This window comes from Marasmius oreades, chromosome 3, assembly GCF_018924745.1.
Source record: "Marasmius oreades isolate 03SP1 chromosome 3, whole genome shotgun sequence".
NCBI lineage: Eukaryota > Fungi > Basidiomycota > Agaricomycetes > Agaricales > Marasmiaceae > Marasmius > Marasmius oreades.
This window is the reverse complement of record NC_057325.1, coordinates 2,710,775-2,729,964: the sequence shown is the minus strand read 5'-3', so window position 1 is coordinate 2,729,964 and position 19,190 is coordinate 2,710,775. Positions and strand designations below refer to the sequence as shown.

Here is a 19,190-nt window from a genome sequence, read left to right as displayed (position 1 = left end):
CTCTGTATATGGTCCTAGCTCATACTAGACGCCCTGCAGTTCCAATTGAGGCGGGATCTGCCTTCTCGCTAACTAGGTCAGAAAGGCATCTCTATAAAGAACTCTCCCCCAACTTAGAGTCTATAATTTTTCTCCTCTCTGCCGCACTCCGTCACCCGTAACAAACCATCAGCTGAAGCCTTCGACGGTAGCCGTCGTTCTCAGCCTGGGTTGTGTGGTGCCAATGGCATGAGCCATTTACACTTTCCTCTTGATCCCTTGCCTTACCTGCTTGTAGATGTATCCGCGAAGACAATTATACTTTATATCCCAGATTGTTCCACTTTGAGCGTAGCCGTGGAATTCAATGCGGTCACCTTTGGTTTGACTTTCAGAGATGTATATACCTTAGAGTCAACAAGATTCCCAAACCCACTCAGACATCTCGATTTTTCTGTCCATGTTTTTCACCATACAAATATGACATTTCCTTGGCCCCATGTACTCGCAATTTCTGGAGCACTGTAGCCCACCGAGGACAAGTGTGTAAAATTGATCACGAGCCAATAGAAGGAGGTGATGGAGGGTGATGCAGGTCGAATTACGATCTATCTTTTCTTCGAAATCCATTACATTTTTGTTCGGTCTGGCACGGTCCGCTGAGTAAATGTAGATTACTGCGGCACTGCCACCAGGCAATTCAGGCACCAGGAGCCGTGGCTAGAAGCCAGCGTCTTGTCCACTCTTATTCTTCCTCGACCGCCATGTTCAAGTTCCTCAACGGGTCTTTCTTCCACGAAAAACACCAACTCGTGTTTGGCCCCCTAAATCACCATATGGCAATTGATTGGATCAAGTCTGCTTTGACTATTCTCGGTATCCTCGTCGTTGGTCGCATCGTCGTGTTCTTCCGACACCTTCGCGCAAGTACACGCTACGGTGACCGTCGGGAGTTTCAATTGATCTAAGTTTCTAGAGGGTGAATCATCTCCCCGGACCGCGACCACCATTCGACCCTATGGGCCTTCCGGGCGCTCTTTTCCCGACATCCTGGTGGAACGCAGGTGCAGATATGCATTGGGTACGCCGAGAAAAATGTGCGTAACTGGGACGTGGACTGGCTCTTTGAGCAACCACTCATCACAATAACTCGTAGTATATAAAGAAAACGAAACGATCTCGGTGGTCCCTTGGTTTTCCGGACGGCCTCTTATCTACGCATCGAATTTGGATGTCTTACGACAAGTCTCCTCCAGTCAAAAGTCTTGTTTCATCAAGCCCGAGACTGCTAGCAGAACTTTACTGTAAGGCAATCAATTCACGTTTCTCATCACGTAGTGAACGACACGGAATGTAGACTGTTTGGGCTCAACTTGGCAGCTGCCGATGGAGACGTGTGGCGAAGACATAGGCGAATAATGGGGCCTGCTTTCAACACTAAACTTTATCAGCTTGTGTGGGAAGAAACTATCAAGACGTACCGCGATATGGTCGCTGCGGAGGGTTGGGCGAAACGCCACACAATAGAGATACCGGCTATTCAGGCATTGACATTCAAGGTCCGAGCCCGAGGCGATATCAGTTTGGCGATAGACCTCTCATCTTCCCCCTTAGCTTGCTCTTCTAGTACTCGGAACATGCGGTTTTGGTTTCGATTTCAACTGGTACGCTTTCCCCATTTCTCGAATGTGATTACTGACGATTTTTCATAGGTCAGCCCCACCGGAGACATCAGAAGGAGAAATGACTGTACAAGAAGCCATTCGTACTGTCCTGGATGCAAATATGATGCTGAGCTTCGCTCCAGCGTGGGTCAAGAGTTTACCCTTTAGCAAGTGAGAATCTCCGGGCCTCTCTTTAATCACATCTGTTTACTTTTTGGAAGCTTCAAACGGCCGCGAGATGCATACAATCAGTTGACTCGCTTCATGCAAGATCAAGTACATTTGCGAAAAGCGGAGGTTCGAGGGCAAACACCAGAGGAGTACAAAAGGGATGCCTTCAGTATGCTCGTTCAAGCCAATGAAGACGCTGAAGGCAAATATCGTTTGAACGACGCGGAATTAGTTTGTCCCTTCCCTTCCAAATCATCAACGTCAAATTTGAACTCGGGTAGATCGGCAATGTGTTCGTGATGCTTTTTGCAGGTCATGGTGAGCTGGATATAATCCAGATGAAAATGCACAGCACTCCTCAGACTCATCATCTTTCAGAAACGTCGGCACACACACTTGCCGCAACCTTGGGCTTCTTAGCAGTGAACGACCATGCCCAAGATGAGGTTTTACAAGAAATAATTGACGTTGTTGGATACGACCGAGACCCTGTGTGTATCCTCAGTTTGATGACCTCATGCTGCAGCAAGTCATACTACTTCACAGGTATTCGATGATTACAATAACCTCAACAAAGTTTTGTCTGCGTTTTACGAGGCGCTAAGATCCTTTCGTATGTCAAAGCTCGCCCTTTCCAGTCCTGAAAACTAAAAGGCCCTTGAAATATAGCATCTGGACACGTTTTGATTCGAGAACCAACGGAAGATACCGCTATCGAGATTCCCAATCCTCGCGGACAGGAAGGAACACAGGTGTTCCCCGTACAAAAAGGCTCCTGGGTGAGCAAATCATGAGGTGTTACTACCCATCCATCTCACCATCCACTTCCATCTAGCTCGTTCTCGATATGATAGGCATTCGTACGTCCTTACATGACCCGCGACATTGAACTATATTCAAACCAAGAGTACCCCTTCAGAACGCAATCCACGTTATTTCGAGGATCCCATGGAATATAAACCCTCTCGCTGGCATGGTATCAAGAATGACTCGGATCAGTTCTCTGCTTTCAGTCTCGGTGACATCATATTCTCTTTCCCTAAGCGCACTACTCTGACTATTGACATTGCAGGCCCTCGCGGCTGCATTGGTCGAAAGTTCGCTACTACAGAGGCAGTGTGTTTTCTGACGATGTTGTTGAGAGATTACAAAGTGGGACCACTTTTACAACCTGGTGAAAGTAGGGAGCAATGGAAGAAAAGGATTTTGGATGGTAAAATCATTCTGACCCTTGGAGTTCTGGATGTTCCCGTTACCTTCACAAAGAGAACCAGGAAGTGATCGACTTCCTCTACTTATTTCAACAATTCAAAGCTTTGTGGTCAAAGTATGACATGCGGCATGTTATGAGAGTGGGAGAAAAGTAAGAGAAAAATAACTAAGCTACACAAACTCATGCAATGAGCGAAACTACACCTCCAGCCTCTTTGATTTTTTCCCTGTTGAACAACACTAAGTAAGGTAAGAAGCGAATGTGAAGAATGTGCGTACTCGGCAAGCTTGGACACGTAGCGTGCTTTTACGATGCAAGGAAGTTTGGGTAGTCTATGATCAACGAATCAAAGATTGAAATAACACAAAATGAGTAAAGAAACGCACTGCCCGTTGCCCAAAACCTTTCCGTACCCATGTCTCAAAGTGTCAATGACAGGGACGACGTCTGAACCCTCTGTCATACCCTTCTTCTCCTCCGTGGGGACAAGAGTCCATAATTTGTCGACGTTGATAATGGGGCGCCAGTACTGGTTACGGGTGAGGTGGAAGTAGCGCATACCGACTTTACCAAAGTAGCCGGGATGGTACTTATCGAAGTTGGTTCTAATCGAAAGATTAATCACTGATTGAGACAGAGAATTAGACGACGTACCTGTGGTGGTGCTGACCACCAGCGAGACCACGACCACCTGGATGTTTGCGGTGCTTTCCGACCCGCCCGTTACCGGCTGAGACGTGTCCACGATGTTTGCGGGTATTGGAGAAACGGGTCGGCATCTTCTAAATCTGTAATACAGGAAGACTGTTCAGTGACACATTCCATGTTGAAACGGAGAAAGACGAGGGAAGCATAGATGAAGGGGGGAGAAAGTCTGATGGAAAGGTCGCAACAACATCCAATCACCCCCGCTCTCATCCATCCTTTTAGAGCTCTTCCCTGTCTTCGAAATCTCTCCTAGCACATCCCACTATCGTTTCCATCGACCAGAGAGCGTGTTGGTAGAAGTTTAGACAAACTAACCTTGAGGAGGGTGTCGGTTATGGTGAGCAGCGTCGAGCGCAGGATTATGAAAAATGTGAGAAACCTGGAGCCGTGGGAATTATCCAACAAAGGTACGCAAACACGAGTTTTATCTTGAACTTGCCTTCCACGTTCCAAGACTGGTGAGTTCCGTTCACGTTTCTGACTCCATGATGGGCCGTAAAGCCGTATTTATTGTCGCTGAATGGCAAACAAAAACGTTTTGTCTCATGTTTGCACTACGTGTACTGACCTCCTAGTTTTTCATTCTATATTTTGAAATCATTGCTTATTCTTTCTTGTAGAGCACCTCTTCAAATTCGTTACGTGTATAGCGACTCAACTAGGTGGGTAACCGTTCATTCATTGCTTTGAAATGATTATACCAAACTTTAATCTGTCAATCCCCGGAGTGCACGCACGATGTCGATACCACTGTTTACATACATGGCTTTATGATCTTTTTACTCACACCCGAGTTTGGACTGTTCTAATCTACATATTATAGGGCTTTCCAACGATTCAATAGTGACTCTCAAACACCTGGGAGTACACTGTGGTGAGTCCACGTCCATGTCCTGCTTATGATTAAATAATTCTTTCTTTTGCGTCCGAGTGTCTCGATGATGAGCGACGGAATTCTACACATGCATGGCTTTATGATCTTTTCAATCACAGGCCCTTCATTCTTGATTTCGACCCATATTCTAATCATCGCTTTCAGATCATGAATCAGCCGAGTCGCTTCGAACTTTATGTCTTGGATGATGGTGAGAGACCGTGAGTCTCGGTCACTTATAGTCCATAAGAACGGTCATTAACGGGAATTCTCCTTCTCCAGAGTGGAGGTGACAGAAGACACGAAAATTCCGAATGCTGCCACCATAAAGATCGTTAAGCAAGATCATACGTTAGCTAACATGTTACGAGCGTGAGTCTTTCCATTTTCATCTTCTTCATCATTTCTTACATTAGCTTATCATAGACAATTACTCGCTATGCCTCAGATTCTTTTCGCTGGTTACAAAGTTCCGCATCCACTTCAGCCACATTTTCTCATCAAAATTCAGACCGATGGCAGTATTACGCCGGAAGCGATATTAGAACAGGCTTGCCTCAAGCTGATTGGTACCTTGGCATCCTTAGAAGCCAAATTTAAGCGGGAGTTCTCATTCAAGGAAGTGGAACCTGGTGCAGGTGCAAGCACTAATATTGGTGGTGCTTATGGGTCAACGGAAGATCCCTATGGAGCGGCAGGGACTACGAGTGGAGGAGCATGGGCTTCCACTAAGGATTATTTGGACTTTTAAACTACCATCCTTGTATAAACTCCCTGTATTTTTAGTTCGAGTTTTCCAGCAACTTGTAGAGTATATACTGTCTGTGTCTCTCTAATTTGATGATCAGGGTAAATTGTGTAAGCGATCAACTTCGCGAGAAGTAACACTAGGAGGATTACTGTCTCAGAATCAATGATTTATTTTTGCAACACTCAACAGTGAGGAAAGTATGAAGGCGTAGAAACGACAGGCTACGTTCTAGAACTGGATTTAGCACGTCAGAAAAGAGGGCCACACAAAAAAATAGACAACAACACACCTATCACTCTAGGTAATCTAACACGTTTGACGTCTACTTCAGTTGGGCGAAAAGCTTCGGAGCAGCACAGTTCTGAAAATTTTTAATATTTCTTGAGGACACGTATTATTGGAAGAGGCATCAAAAAGTAAAGCTCACGTCGACGCAGTGCATCATGCTGGTCATAGTGGTAACACGTTGAGTAGTGCCTCGGAAAATTTGAAGCATATACGTACTGGACTGAACAATGATTGAAGGACGCGCGAAAAAAAAATGTTAGTAAGGAATAAGTGCGAACAATCCAATATATCACATACAGCTAGAATAAAGACGCGGTTGAGATCGGATTATGGATGTGAGGCGAATTTGACACTTACAGTTCTTCAACGCAATCCTCACCCTTGAAACCTTGGCCGGCGTTAACTTTCTCATTACAATGTTCAAAGTGTCTCGCGAGCTGAGCACACTTTGCAGAGTTTTGGCATTCTTCCCTAATAGCTGGGTGAGGGTCCTCAGGTTCCTCCTCCTCCTCTGCGGCCGGTTCCTCTTCCTGAACTTCTTCCTGAGCTTCGTTTTTGGTCTCGGTTTCAGGCTTTTCCTCGGTGTCGTTTTGGATGACGGAGAACACGGAAGAAAAAAATGATGAGAGAGAGCTCATGGTGGTCTTAAGGTTCGGAAAAGCTGGTGGCCGACGGCGACGAACAGAGATTGAGATTTGGGAAAGTCGGGAGGACCGGAATCGGTTCGCTGTGACCGTCGTGAGAATTGAACTCCATATCTGGTTTACCACAGACTAAATAGTTCCCGCCACTTCGCGGTGTTGGTCGGTCTTCCTCATTTATTGCTTTCAAGATCTTCACCCAGTGTCGACGATTGCGGGACTATCAGGAAACTCCGAGACTAGTAAAACTTACAGCCTGACTCGGATATTCACCAGTTCTCTTCCTAAGTCCCCCTATGAATGCTATCTAGCTTGCATGCTTCGTTAGGTAGGAAATTTACTCCCAGCTTGCCAGACGTTGCAATTGTTGATTAGCTTTATTGTATACCGCAACGTCACTCAGTTGATCATCGAATGTTGAGCTTACCGTTGAGCTTACCGTTCGTATATCTAGGCTTATTCAAAATATAACGGCTTCCCGAATTCGAGACAAGGACAGGGGAAACTCTAGAAGGCCTGTCCATCTTGTTTCCCGCTTGGAAGATATGAGTCCATGTCTGGTCCATATCCTTCATCCGGATGCATTCTTCTATTCTTCAATACCAACCATATTGCAACTCGGTTTAAGTAACTCTCCACATTTCATCCGTGAAGCCGCAGGCGATGGATAAGTACTTCTGTTCTGTGATTCCTGGGTCTCACTATATATACCGTTACGAGCGATGGTGCTTCAACAGGTAAACAACGAAAGTTCGACTGCGACCCGAAATAATCCTTCTAGTCAACTCTGGAGAGGCTTTGCATCTTTCACGGCATCCCGTGCTTAGTCCCCATTCTCGGATGCATAATTTATAGAGCGGGAGCGTTACGATGCAGCTGGATCATTCGACAATTTACAGAGAGTTGATCAGAGTTCCGGGTCACGTTCCTGATCTGTAGGGCTCGGACGGGTCGTTGTGTCTACATGTAATTAATCTCCAGTGTGGAGAGAAACTATCGACGTGAATGTTTCATTTTTCTCTTTGCCTTTTCTGCTATGTTGAGCTGCTTCTTCCTCTGGGTACTACTGATGTTTTGTTCCTCTCTCTCCTCTTTTTCAGACTCAACGATGTAATTTTCTATGCATGCCTCCATCTTCCGTTGTACGAACGAAGCTCCGTCACGGTCGTCTTCCGAGTCCGTTGGGCTCACTGTCCATTCGAAATCGAAGCCCCATCCCTGTGTAGCGCTGGCACCGTCGAGCTGAGATAGGTGCGACTGTCCACCTAATTGCGGAGCTGAGGAAGCGGCAAGAAGACCACCTTCTTCACGCCACCATCTCACGAAGTGCGAAGCGGCACGAGCGAGGTCAAGCTCTGCACCTCGCTTGATCATTCCCATACGCTTAGCCAAAGCGCTCAAGTACTGATGTAAGTCGGTGGTTGGCGGGGTTCCTTCTTGTAGTAATGTTAAATACGCTGGATCTTTGGGGGGGAAATTAGCATATGTGCGGCGAAAATGGAGCGAACAACCAGCATGGGCATCATTCTTTGATATCGATAACCGGGGACTGTTCGATAAAAGAATAGAGTGAAATGCGGAGTCTTACATATGGGATTCAAGACATTCAGTCTATAAAGGAGATATCCAGCCAAAGCTTCTATATCGTACATGCCTTCTTTAATCCCGGCTACGATTGAGGCGTAAACAAATATGTCAGTCGGAGTAATCAGGCCCGATAGAAAGGTGGTCGAATTATGAACGGACAGGATGGGAGTTAACGGAGAATGGGGGTGCCGGGATGGTTTCATAGTACGTGAAGGAGGTCCCATGATGGTACTTACCTATCAATGCAAGTTTTACTCCCCTTTCGGCGCCTTTTTGTCCTTGACCAAGAAATGGGAGCATGACTCCTGGGGAATCGAACGCATACACAAGCGGGTCAACGGAAAGCTTCAATCTTGTAGACAAATTCTGAGTTAGTCCCGGTTGAGCAGAAGTTCGGAGCGCTTTCGGGGTCCCTATCAAAAACGAGGAGAGTCAGTCTGAGAGAAGTTTGGAGTATCCAGACTACTCACGACCTTGAATTCCCAGATTTCTGAGGGCGTTCAGCAAGGTAGACTTGCCGACATTCGGCATTCCAATGACCAGGACATTGAGCTCGGTGGCATAGGGATACCTTTTCGCTATATCTAACATTACCAACCGAAATAGCAGTAACCAGTTGAGCACGTTGACGGAGAGGGGATGCGAGGGGACGACGTACTCACTAGCCTGTTGCTCAAGTCGCGGATATCCCGCGGCTTGTGCCATGATGCAAAGACGACTTCTTGGTCTGGGAGCTTGTTGAACATTGCTCTCCGGAAAGGCTTTATTAGTGAGGAGTAAGGGTGTAGCGAGGCAAATCAGTCTGGTGTGGCGAGTTCAGTGGAGCGCCTCACCTCCATGCCCCATTGAGGAACAAGGTCTCGTTTATTCAGAACGACCAGTCGCTCACATGGGCCAGCGTCAAATAGCTTGCGGGTAGGATTATAAGGATCGTAACCGCGCTCTGAACGCCATTTGCGGAGGGCACCTAGGGAAAGGAGCTTTAGATGAGATCACGATCCGAGGGCGAAGGAAACAGAAAATCTCCAAGGCCATTCGCACAGGCCACATTGCATTTGAGGCCTCACAAGACCCACTCTCAACAGAATTAGTCCCTGGCGCCGTGAATTTTCATGAATGATACAGTGAGTCATCCTAGCTCAGCCTCGTCCCTCTTTCTAAGAAAAGGTCCTAAACCCCGCTTAAAAATATTTCACATACCTTCTAATGTTCTATTGATGCTAGTTAACGGAAGCCTGGAGTCACGGAGTTCCAGAACCACATCTGTCCTGGTAAGTAATGTTGGGAGCATTCGGGTAAATTTCATCATGTGTCCTGGGTACCATGATGGAGGGGTAGGAAGCACGGGCAACGAAAGTTGGGTTAAAACCATTTCGTCTTTTGAATGCTAACGCTTTTTCGGCCACGGCGTATTCAAACTTGCTGATGACTTCTCAGGGCAATCGTCGCGTGTCCTGAATGTTCGAACTTTGTCAGAGACCTTCCCGAGTTAAGAAACAACTTGGAACTTTACTAGTTTCCTGAAAAGAGGCAGATTCTTGTTCAACAAGCACTTGCACCGTTAGAAAGGAAGGCTGTTTATGCTTATTTGACGTGAGCCTGTCATATATAGATCCCGATCGCGGTTTCCCGCCGATATTGAATATTCCGTAAAAGCACTTTCGTGTTAAACCTGGTAATGGTCTGCAAGGCTTTCAAGAGCTTTCTTGATGAATTCGCGTGATCACTGATGCACAATAACACAATAAATGAATGTATATGTATGTAGTAGGGGTTCATCAGCGGATAACATAACGATGACTGCAGACTCCAAGCCACCGTCATAGAGATAATAGGGTATGTCTGGGCCTATATCGTATACTAGATCTTGGAAACCAGCTTGTAGTTAGCAGCTTACCACAAGTAAAAAAGAAACAAGGTCGAATCAACCGAAATGAAGCCATTCAGAAAACAAGGACCCAAGGAGAACCAATTGCGTTGAGGAAAATGAAATGATACAAGTAGAATGCAAGATGGACGTTAAAAAGAAAGCCTTAAGAAATACGTACAGTGGGTCGGTGCGCGAAACGAAGGACAGAAAGGACCTTGGAATACAGATGAACACACTTCAACAAAAGCAAAGCGAGGTTTTAATATTGGAGCATAAGTGGAAGAGAGCGAGGAAGACAATAGCGTCAACTACTTCTCTATTTTTCGCAGTCGATAGCTTGGAGAGCATCTATACTACTGTTATACTGATAATGAGATTTATTTGACGGTTGAAAAAAAAATAGGGAGACGCACCATCATACCCAACCATCCTTGCCCACTCCAATAGCGTCAAAATTCTTCCCACTACGTGTCCTTCGTTCCTGAAGGATTGGGACGGCATCTAAATTGATTAACTTCTCCGATGGAGGGGGAGAACCTTCCACCCAGCCTTTCCAGCCCTTCTTGACTGCGACTCGCTTCCTTTTCAGCTTTGGTTCTGGAGGTGGCAATATCGGTGCAATTTCTTCATCGTCATCGGGGGTTCTTGGCCTTTTGGACGATGTACGCGATGTACTCGATGAAATGGAGGGGTCAGGAGTGTTTTCGTGGGACGAGGGTAACGGTAACGGTGAGCTGAGTGGTGGCGGCGTGACCGACGTCGCCCGATGATGGGTGGGTAATTTAATGTTCGGTCTGGTGAAGAAGGAGGATGAAGCTGTAGGAGCCTGCGAAGGTTTACTGGAGCTGGATAACATGCTTGAACTAGCCACGGGGGGTGCTGATATCGATTGTTGCTGCTTGAGTGCCTTTTCACGCGCCCTCTCCAATCTTCTACGCTCCTTATCACGCTCTCTCTTGACTTCCACACGTTCTTTCTTCTGTAATCTCTTCAGCTGTGCATTATATTTTGCCTCCTCTGCCTTGTCTTCCTCTGAATATGGAGGGACCCCGTTGAGTAAACAAGTCAGCACATCGCGCGTTGGCCGGGGGTCGCAATAGCCAGCCATTACAGATGTTGCTGTACGACGGATACGTTTTGTAGGGTGCATGATATGACCGAAGTGAGGGATTATAACAGTCATGAAGGAAGGAAGTGAAGGGAAATTATAATAGCGGGCAGGGAAAGCGCAGTGGGGTCGTGGTGGTTTAGAACCAATCTTGGGTCTGCTCGTTTACAGCATCGAGTTCAACAAATACACAACGCCATGTGAGCACGTGGATAGGAACAAAAGAGGAGTCACGCCTGCCAAAAATAGAGTATTGTGCACAAATCTATCTCCATTCTACCACTTTGACACTAAACCTAGTCAGATTTTCAAAAATTCATTTTTGGATCTTACCCGAATCTTGTCCTCCGCTTTTACGCACATTGATTCATACAATTCATTCACAGCCTTCCACTTCCAGATGGTGACCTGCTACATTAGGCTCTCTATCAGGTTATCATCTCAGCTCCTTTCTTAGGTCTGGGTAGGTCAATCTGGAGAAGCCACCGCTTTCTCACCGTCTCACTCAATACCATTTATTTCCGGCCACGAAGGGAGAGAATAGCATCTTCAAGGTTGTCCTACAGCTGTGCCGGTTTCGGATGGTTTCCCGTGCACAAAGCACCTAGTCCAGCGTGACAGCCGTATTTTTTTTGGCGCTCCGTCACCTTTCATTTCATTTACGACAGTCCGTCAGACCCTCCAAGTATGTCCCTTCGGCTTTGAACACGTACAGTAAGAGCTCGGTTTAGCAACAAGCCTCCTTATAGCAACCTACGGACAAGGCAGAATCACGGCGTATAGACTTGCCATGAAACCAAGTTCTCACCACAAAGACGCCCATCTTTATGCTGTCTCGCTTTGCTATGTGCCTTGGCACCTCGTTCCAAGAATATTCAATACATGCTGTCGGGCGGTGGCTTTCTTCCCCTTATCAGATCTTGATGAGAGGTCTTTCTTCTCTTCCCGCCGGCCCTCTCCAGCTCGCCTCAGATGCTGCAACAATTTGTGGTGTCCCCAAAAAAAGTCCCCGTTGAAGGCCGCGCAATTGGCTGTAGCAAGCCATCATACTGTCTCTGGATACCCAGCTCAGTCATCGAGGCCAGGTATCCTGATCTTATTCTCGCGGCGCTTTTGTGATCAACATCACCATCTTCCGTTACCTCACTAATCTGTCTGCCTCACAAATGCCGCATTGTGCACCTTGACAACAGCTCGTTCCCCATGTTTTCCGGATAACATTTGATCTTTGTTCCATGATTCTCTGTTTCATTGATGTACCTCTCTTATACATGTGATCCTAACCGGCCTCGCGGAGAAATCTCGAAGCAACACCGCAGGTGTGTATAACCTTCATACGGTGCATGTGTGACATTAAAATCCGACAGCGGACTCACGCTACGGCAAAGCTAACAGCCTCCTTCCGCAGACTCTGCACTGTAAATCGATCCAGAACGCTGATATTGGTTGCATTTCAAGTTCCAGCCTTAACCTCGACAGCCGGTCAAACCCTCAAGGTTCGTTGAATAGGTCAAACAGTGGTTTATGACATGATCATTTCTGAAGACATTTCGTGTCGTTTGATCAAACGGGATTCTGTCGGGCTCCTACACCTTCGTTGGACAAACTGTTTTGCGGTATGCAATGAAATGGTTCAACTTATGGTCAGGCCTTATAATTACGGTGTCCCAACCTCGTTTAGCACCAACTCAATCCCTTAGGTCCCACGACTTTTTCATTTTAGGATAACACGGTATACGGCTCGCACGAGAAGAGGAGTCAGCCTACCAGCACATCTTAGTCACTTTAGTGGGTAAAACTATCAATGTAAGAAGGTCTTTCGTAGCATTGATCTTATACACCCAGGACGCACCAGCCATTGACGGCACTGGACGTGTTCTGAACGTCGAGAATGTATGGATTGTATCTGTTGAAACCAAGACAGCTCAAAATGGGTAGAGCAACGTTTCCATCCCGATGCTTCCGTAACCTGACCACTGTTTATCATTATTTCTCCAATTCAGGAAAGTGTGTTTTTGAGAACACAAGGCCAGTGAAGGCCCGTGCGGGAGGCCCATAGTCATGCAGCTTCCAAAACAAGCCAAAGTACGAGTACGCCCCACATTAAGCTTTGTACAGCTACCAGTTCTGTGGGAATCTCATCCAAAGCCTTATACTCGCTCCGTTCGAGACGCGGATCGGGAACAGGCGACGGTTCATACTACGGTGCCTCTTTTCTCTTACTGTGTCCACGAACATTGTCTCCGTCCAATGAATCAATTACTCTGGCGCAATCAGTTCACTACCATTCGGACGCCCTCGTGGACAGTAGAGTTTGGACAGACTCGATAAGTATTCCCCATTTTAGTCTTAAGGAAAGAGAAGACAATGACGGTGAACTAGATTCACGATTACTTGGATGGCTTATAAGGACAGCCCAAAAATATGGCTATGAAACCGACGATAGGGTGATCCAGTGCCACACCATTACGGTAGTATTATCGCGCGCGCCAATGACTTCGTAATTCACCTCTCCATTATGCTGATCGGTTCTCCCGTCCTCCGATTGCCAATGAAGTGAGGGACGCCCCACCAGAAGTAGTGGTGAGTGAGACCGGTCAATATCAAAGGTTAGGCGTCGTCACTGGAATCAGTCGAGCACCGACACTGAATTTTCCGAGTTGATCTCGACCTGGAAACCCCATTCCCTTGGACGATTCTTTGTCTGTGATCTCGAGTCGCCACATACTCTACTTCCGTCTGTGTATCGAGACGCCGGGACCCCACCGTCGATCAGCCGAAAAATGATAACTACCGTTATAGTATAATGTCAGCTGGAAAAGCCGCACTAAAATATGTATGTCGTTGCTCATTTGCTCGTGAGATCGAGACGCATTGAAAATGTGCGGTCTAATCGCCGTGTCATAGACCCCCATTTTATGGTCTCGCTGAGGGTGTTAGTGTCGACGAGTTCCCGCTGAAACCTACAACGACTGAACCACCTTTTCCTGGTTAAAGGAGGGAAGGACGTTAAACAAACCGCGACGTTGCGTCCCCATTCATCGGTATAGGCGGCGGACTCACGTCGTCCTTCGATCAAGTATTGCAACAGCGCCGTCCAGGCTCCGGTATCGATAGTTCGTAACGTGGGAAATTTAGATGCTATACCCTATGGGTGTACAAAAAGAGCTTATCATAATCCTGTAGTCCTTCTGGAATCTGATTGTTCTTGGGAATGATCAATCGGATGAGCCCACTCCGCAAAAAAGCACCATTCACACGCTCTCCATTCGACAGGTCCCGAGTACGAGAACAGGATAGATCTCGGGTTCTTTCTGATAAAAGAAGTTAAGAGGGCCCAAACTAAGTCTCGTGGCATGCATCTAGACTCCAGACTCCAGAATGTAGTAACAGTGCACAATGGCCTTGTCAGCTACCGCCCTACTACTTTGGCTCTAGGTGTAAATGTAACATCCTAAATATTTGAATTTGAATTTGCTGATCTGAGTCTTGTGCCGATAGTAATACTGACACGGAACGCACGTAAACGCTGAGTAGCTAGATGGTTCCATGCCTGATCCAACTGACGACAGCTTTGATACAGTGGCACGCGCCACACGACGTAACGTGATCTTGACTGGCTCCGAGCGCTTGACCTTGCATCTCCGCCGTCGACGCGTAACCTTACCTTTCTTCATCATCTAGCCTCTAGGTCGCTACTGAACAGCTCTGCAGCTCGCTGGTCGCGCCGCTATCTTGCTAGAACTATGTCCTCATCAAGATCCCCCGCCCTTTGTTCAACTCCCCCTCGCGCACCTCCTGTTAAATACGCTGCACCCCATGGAACACGCTGGGAAAAAGAGAAAGCTGCTGCTGGAGGGACTAATGCTTTTGACCTTCCTACAGACCCTAAATTCATCGGGCCATGGATCATTGGTGAATGCATCGGGAAAGGTGCTTCAGGTCGTGTCAAGATCGCAAAACATCGTGTTACTGGTCAACTCGCTGCTGTCAAGATACTCCCATTGGCTCCTCTTGTCAACTCTCGTATCAATGCTACCGCGGAACAACAAGCTAAAACGGAAAAACAGCGTCTTGGAATTGATAGGGAAATCACCATGATGAAGTTGATGAATCACCCTAACATCTTGCGCATATACGATGTATACGAAGGCACCAAGGAGCTCTATCTTGTTCTAGAATACGTTGAAGGGGGGGAACTCTTTGACTTTCTTGTCAATCGCGGCAAACTTTCACCTGCAGATGCTCAGGCTTTCTTCAAACAAATAATCCTAGGTCTCAACTATGCACATACGTTCTCTATCATCCATCGTGACCTCAAGCCCGAAAACATTCTCATCGCCTCTCTTGATCCTCCGCTCATTAAAATTGCTGACTGGGGTATGGCAGCATTCGCTCCCCCGACATTACAACTGGAGACCAGCTGTGGCTCACCGCATTACGCGTCACCAGAAATTGTTAACGGAGAGAGATATCAGGGTAATGCTACGGATATCTGGAGTTGTGGGGTGATCCTTTTTGCCTTGTTAACGGGAAGATTACCGTTCGACGACAAGAACGTCAAGGCTTTGCTGGCCAAGGTGAAGGTCGGAAAGTACGAGCTGCCACCGTGGGTAGATCCAATGGCCCGAGATCTTTTACAGAAGATGTTGGTGGTCGACTCGAAGAAGCGAATCATGGTGAGATTACTAGTCATTTACCTGCACAAATACTGTGTATGAACTTCACCGACAGATCCCGGATATTCTCCTTCATCCTTGGTTGACTGCGGCGTTTCCACCTGCTCGTACCAGCTCTGCACCCTTTCCGAATCCGATATACCCCCCTTCACCAAGTACTCTCGCGCGTCCCATAGCATCGCCGTCCCTAATCGACCCGGTCATCTTCGCTTCGCTCTGTGTCATATGGGGCCGACACACCGACAAGGATGGCGGAAACATTCGAAAAGACTTACTCTCTCCAGAAGGTGAAGGGACCCACGCCAAAGCATTCTATTTCCTGCTAGGCAAGTTTAGGGAGGAGCAAGAAGAGGAGCGTGATGCGAAGGAAGGGACGGCCAACGATCAAGAGAACTGCGATACCAAGGGAGCGAGCAAGGGCCTGGGGGAATCTCTGACGTTCAACCTAGGATGGGAGTTGCCCGCTGAGACTGTTAGACATTCTCAACACCCGAGACTGAGGTCTTGCAGCGCTCAATCCCCGTGCAATTCGAGATTCTTGGAGTCTAAGTCCCCGACCGCTGTTGTGCAGACGTCCCTTACACAAAGGAAAGCTTCGTTTGAAGTGAATAACGTCCCCTCGGCCCATAGGAGGGGTTCCACCCACTCCAGTTCAAACTCGGCAGGATCCCCTCCAGCTAGTGGTGCCACCAGGGAGGCGACGTCTTCCACAGCTGTACGGTCGGCTCATCCGCAACTGCAGCGTGCGAAGACACACTGGCCCAGACAACGAAACGGCGATGCAACCGCCTCCACACAACCCTTAGGAGGAGCGTCAACGGCAGCAATAATCTCTGACAAAGCGGTGACAGCCTCGAATCGGCCGATCAACCAGTCAATGGCATTGCCTTGCCCTGCCATGAACGACGAGCCGCCTCGTCTCCCTCTTCTTACGGAGTTGGAACCTCAGGAAGTTCGTGGCCGAGCAGTGTCCGTGGTTGCCGCTGCTGGTAAACCCTGTGTACTCAGCAAGGACCTGGAAAGTGCAAACGGTGAGGCATATTGGAATTCATGTCTCGATTCCTCGGAGAACAAACCGGAGTCCAAGTCTCGCAATCGCGCGACCTCGCTTGCCGCAGGGAATAGAGAGATGTCTTTGCCCCTCGAGACACTAAATGAAGTCCAGCAACCGCCTAGATCTCGAGCACCTTCACTTGTGCACTCTGCTGATAAGGAGAACGCAAGGACGAGTGGGAACAACAAGAATGGAAAAGTGGAGGATGCGAGCTTTAACGCAGTCCGAAGAAGTTTGGCACTGTCCAAAAAGACAAAGCTTAGGCGTATGTATACCTTCCTCGCTCTCGGAGATCATAGGGGACTCATCTTTCTTGACTCACTGTAGCTCCCCCGCTCGACTTTCCTTTCCCTACTCTGGCTCGCAAACGCTCCACAATCGAAGTTGCTCCATCGAATCAACCACTTCCCTTGGGCTCGAGAAGTCAACAAGTTGCGGGAGGGTCCCAGAACCAATATCAGAGCCTATACAATCAATTTAACTGCACACCCACGGCCTCGACTTCTAAAAGCCCCCTGATATCGCCGAAGTTCCCACCTCTGTCTTTCTCTCCTATAACTGGACCAGGGTCACCAAAAACACCAGGATGGCTGTCAAATCTCTTCAGTGGATGGAAGCTGTCTTCCGGTGAAGAGGAGATGAGAATGTCCTCCTTTGGAGATGTTCAACGGACGAAGGCAGATATTGTCGATTTGTTAGAGCAAATGGGTGTCGATATTCAGATCGCTGCAGGTTCTGGTGCCCAGCAATATGTCGTGCTGAAATGCGGGTATCGCGAAAGAGTAGTGGGTGAGGATACATTGCCAGTAGAAGAGGGAATGGGCAACTTGAAGCCTGCTCGGTTTAGGGTTGAAATCTTTACCCGATCTTCTGTTGCGTCCTACCAGTTCTTAAGTCCCCCGATCAGCCCGCTTCTCAGCCCTCCCCTTGGCTGCGCAAGCACCAGGACGTCCTGCGATGCACCCTCGGCTTCAAATGCTTCTAGCCCGGTAACAGGGTCCTACTTCCTGCAAGGCGCTGGCCCAAGGTCGCGGAGTACCACATCGCCATTGCCAAGTCCTATGTTGAACTCCAAACTTTGGGGCGTCAACGACGTTACGGACGGGAATCCACCTACAGTTGTGGTCATGAGGCATGAGAAGGGATCCAATGTCACGTCGAGAGTTGTGTGGAGGAAGATTCGGGACGCGCTGTACGGGTCTGTCAGTCATGGTATCCCAGGATTAAACACTGGATGGACTCCTAGCCCTGGATGGGTTGTCGTTGACGGAGGAAAGGCTTAGTTCGATTGTTCAGAGGAAGGCGAAGATATTACAGCTACCGTAGCTCGTTCTGTATTTCTATTTCATAGATTTGTACTTCCGATATAATGTCCAAATACCTATGGCACTCTCACACCGCTACTTGTATGTATATTCACACTATACTCAGTAAACTAAAACTGATCTCACTGGGACGATAGACCAATAAACGTAGTGTTCAAAATTCAATCAACACCTTCATCGCATTATGCTTCGCTGCCGCTGCAAATGTTTTATAGGCGTTCTCCATATCCTTGAATTCGAAGGTATGAGTGACGAGACCTGTAGTGTTCAGTTTACCTGCATCCAGCAACTTGATAAGCATAGGTGTAGTCGTAGCATCGACAACCCGTGTTCTTAGGGCTATCACCCGGCATTGATATCCGTATCGAGATGGCAAAAGGAGAGAAAACGTACTTATGTCATGAGACCACAACCTCTCAAGATGCAGGTCAGCCTTACGACCATGCACCCCCATGTTGGCGATCGTTCCACCAACTGCAACGAGTTCTTGGCAGAGCTCGATAGTCTCGGGCACACCAACGGCTTCGATGACGGTATCAACGCCTTCACCTTCAGTGAGGGCTAATACCTCTTTAACAGTATTGGGGCCTGGGAGTCACCGTCAGAAAGCACAGTGCATAATGCTTAGTACTGAGGGATGAAACTCGCCAGAAACGATGACATCCGTGGCGCCAAGGCGTTTGGCGGTCTCGAGGCGATTAGCGTCCAAGTCAATCACGATGAGTCGTGAGGGAGAGTACAGCTGAGCCGTTATAACTGCTCCGAGACCGACTGGCCCAGATCCGATAACGGCAACCGTACGGCCAGGCTGAACATCACCGTTCTTGCCATTAGAAGCGCAGGGTAAGAAACGCTAGCAAATGAGGTGAAATAAAGAAAACCCCTCACCAAAACACCACATTCGTATCCAGTGGGCAACACGTCGCTGATCAAAACCTGGTCCTCATCGGTAGCATTCTTGACACACTTGTGCAGACTTCCGTCCGCGTGGGGAATCCTCACACACTCGGCTTGCGTCCCGTCGATGGTGTTCCCAAGAACCCATCCCCCGTCAGAACAGCGCCCTGTCATACCCTTGCGACAATATTTGCAGAAACCGCAGGATGTGATGCAACACACGACGACTTTGTCCTGGGGTTTGAAGGACTGGACGGCTGAACCGACAGACTGAACGATTCCGATACCTTCGTGACCGAGAATTCGACCTTCACTACATGTCGCCACGTCTCCCTTCAGGATGTGAAGGTCAGTTCCTGTATACTTGAGATTGAACATTCA

At 47.8% G+C, this 19,190-nt stretch overlaps 8 protein-coding genes across 9 annotated transcripts; 3 read left to right on the top strand and 5 right to left on the bottom strand.

Annotated features, from left to right (window-relative positions):
• The first annotated feature begins 689 nt into the window (after positions 1–689).
• E1B28_006213 (uncharacterized protein) lies at positions 690–3,155 on the top strand. Its single transcript, XM_043150854.1, has 14 exons — positions 690–902; positions 956–1,076; positions 1,136–1,283; positions 1,337–1,538; positions 1,594–1,643; positions 1,692–1,814; positions 1,865–2,045; positions 2,096–2,132; positions 2,193–2,305; positions 2,361–2,427; positions 2,484–2,593; positions 2,650–2,674; positions 2,734–2,832; positions 2,887–3,155. The coding sequence occupies exons 1-14, from the start codon at positions 744–746 to the stop codon at positions 3,093–3,095; spliced, it is 1,644 nt and encodes a 547-aa protein (XP_043011944.1). The 5' UTR covers positions 690–743; the 3' UTR covers positions 3,096–3,155.
• On the bottom strand, positions 3,135–4,029 carry E1B28_006212 (uncharacterized protein). The gene is made up of 4 exons (XM_043150853.1): positions 3,682–4,029; positions 3,414–3,632; positions 3,306–3,359; positions 3,135–3,253 (listed from the first exon to the last, which is right to left on the bottom strand). The coding sequence occupies exons 1-4, from the start codon at positions 3,804–3,806 to the stop codon at positions 3,208–3,210; spliced, it is 444 nt and encodes a 147-aa protein (XP_043011943.1). The 5' UTR covers positions 3,807–4,029; the 3' UTR covers positions 3,135–3,207.
• Positions 4,030–4,586: 557 nt separating this feature from the next.
• E1B28_006211 (uncharacterized protein) lies at positions 4,587–5,460 on the top strand. The gene is made up of 3 exons (XM_043150852.1): positions 4,587–4,830; positions 4,892–4,981; positions 5,036–5,460. Exons 1-3 carry the CDS (start codon positions 4,778–4,780, stop codon positions 5,358–5,360), a joined length of 468 nt encoding a protein of 155 aa, XP_043011942.1. The 5' UTR covers positions 4,587–4,777; the 3' UTR covers positions 5,361–5,460.
• A 27-nt stretch (positions 5,461–5,487) lies between these two features.
• E1B28_006210 (uncharacterized protein) lies at positions 5,488–6,370 on the bottom strand. The gene is made up of 4 exons (XM_043150851.1): positions 6,000–6,370; positions 5,788–5,806; positions 5,650–5,721; positions 5,488–5,594 (listed from the first exon to the last, which is right to left on the bottom strand). The coding sequence occupies exon 1, from the start codon at positions 6,284–6,286 to the stop codon at positions 6,002–6,004; it is 285 nt and encodes a 94-aa protein (XP_043011941.1). The 5' UTR covers positions 6,287–6,370; the 3' UTR covers positions 5,488–5,594; positions 5,650–5,721; positions 5,788–5,806; positions 6,000–6,001.
• Positions 6,371–7,151: 781 nt separating this feature from the next.
• On the bottom strand, positions 7,152–9,456 carry E1B28_006209 (uncharacterized protein). Of its 2 annotated transcripts, XM_043150849.1 has the most exons (8): positions 9,390–9,451; positions 9,077–9,330; positions 8,710–8,843; positions 8,535–8,637; positions 8,350–8,460; positions 8,113–8,228; positions 7,878–7,958; positions 7,152–7,752 (listed from the first exon to the last, which is right to left on the bottom strand). In XM_043150849.1, the coding sequence occupies exons 3-8, from the start codon at positions 8,720–8,722 to the stop codon at positions 7,283–7,285; spliced, it is 894 nt and encodes a 297-aa protein (XP_043011939.1). In that variant the 5' UTR covers positions 8,723–8,843; positions 9,077–9,330; positions 9,390–9,451; the 3' UTR covers positions 7,152–7,282. The 2 variants fall into 2 exon arrangements, with proteins under 2 accessions (XP_043011939.1, XP_043011940.1); XM_043150850.1 differs by lacking the exon at positions 7,878–7,958 and having other exon boundaries at positions 8,113–8,289; positions 8,347–8,460; positions 8,710–9,020; positions 9,390–9,456.
• A 103-nt stretch (positions 9,457–9,559) lies between these two features.
• E1B28_006208 (uncharacterized protein) lies at positions 9,560–11,059 on the bottom strand. Its single transcript, XM_043150848.1, has 2 exons — positions 10,160–11,059; positions 9,560–10,102 (listed from the first exon to the last, which is right to left on the bottom strand). The coding sequence occupies exon 1, from the start codon at positions 10,927–10,929 to the stop codon at positions 10,162–10,164; it is 768 nt and encodes a 255-aa protein (XP_043011938.1). The 5' UTR covers positions 10,930–11,059; the 3' UTR covers positions 9,560–10,102; positions 10,160–10,161.
• A 3,541-nt stretch (positions 11,060–14,600) lies between these two features.
• E1B28_006207 (uncharacterized protein) lies at positions 14,601–18,251 on the top strand (the record flags this gene model as incomplete). The annotated part of the gene is made up of 3 exons (XM_043150847.1): positions 14,601–15,533; positions 15,589–16,852; positions 16,915–18,251. The coding sequence occupies 3 exons, from the start codon at positions 14,601–14,603 to the stop codon at positions 17,868–17,870; spliced, it is 3,153 nt and encodes a 1,050-aa protein (XP_043011937.1). The 3' UTR covers positions 17,871–18,251.
• E1B28_006206 (uncharacterized protein) lies at positions 18,067–19,187 on the bottom strand (the record flags this gene model as incomplete). Its single annotated transcript, XM_043150846.1, has 4 exons — positions 18,067–18,251; positions 18,306–18,500; positions 18,561–18,735; positions 18,801–19,187. The coding sequence occupies 4 exons, from the start codon at positions 19,185–19,187 to the stop codon at positions 18,067–18,069; spliced, it is 942 nt and encodes a 313-aa protein (XP_043011936.1).
• Positions 19,188–19,190: the final 3 nt, after the last annotated feature.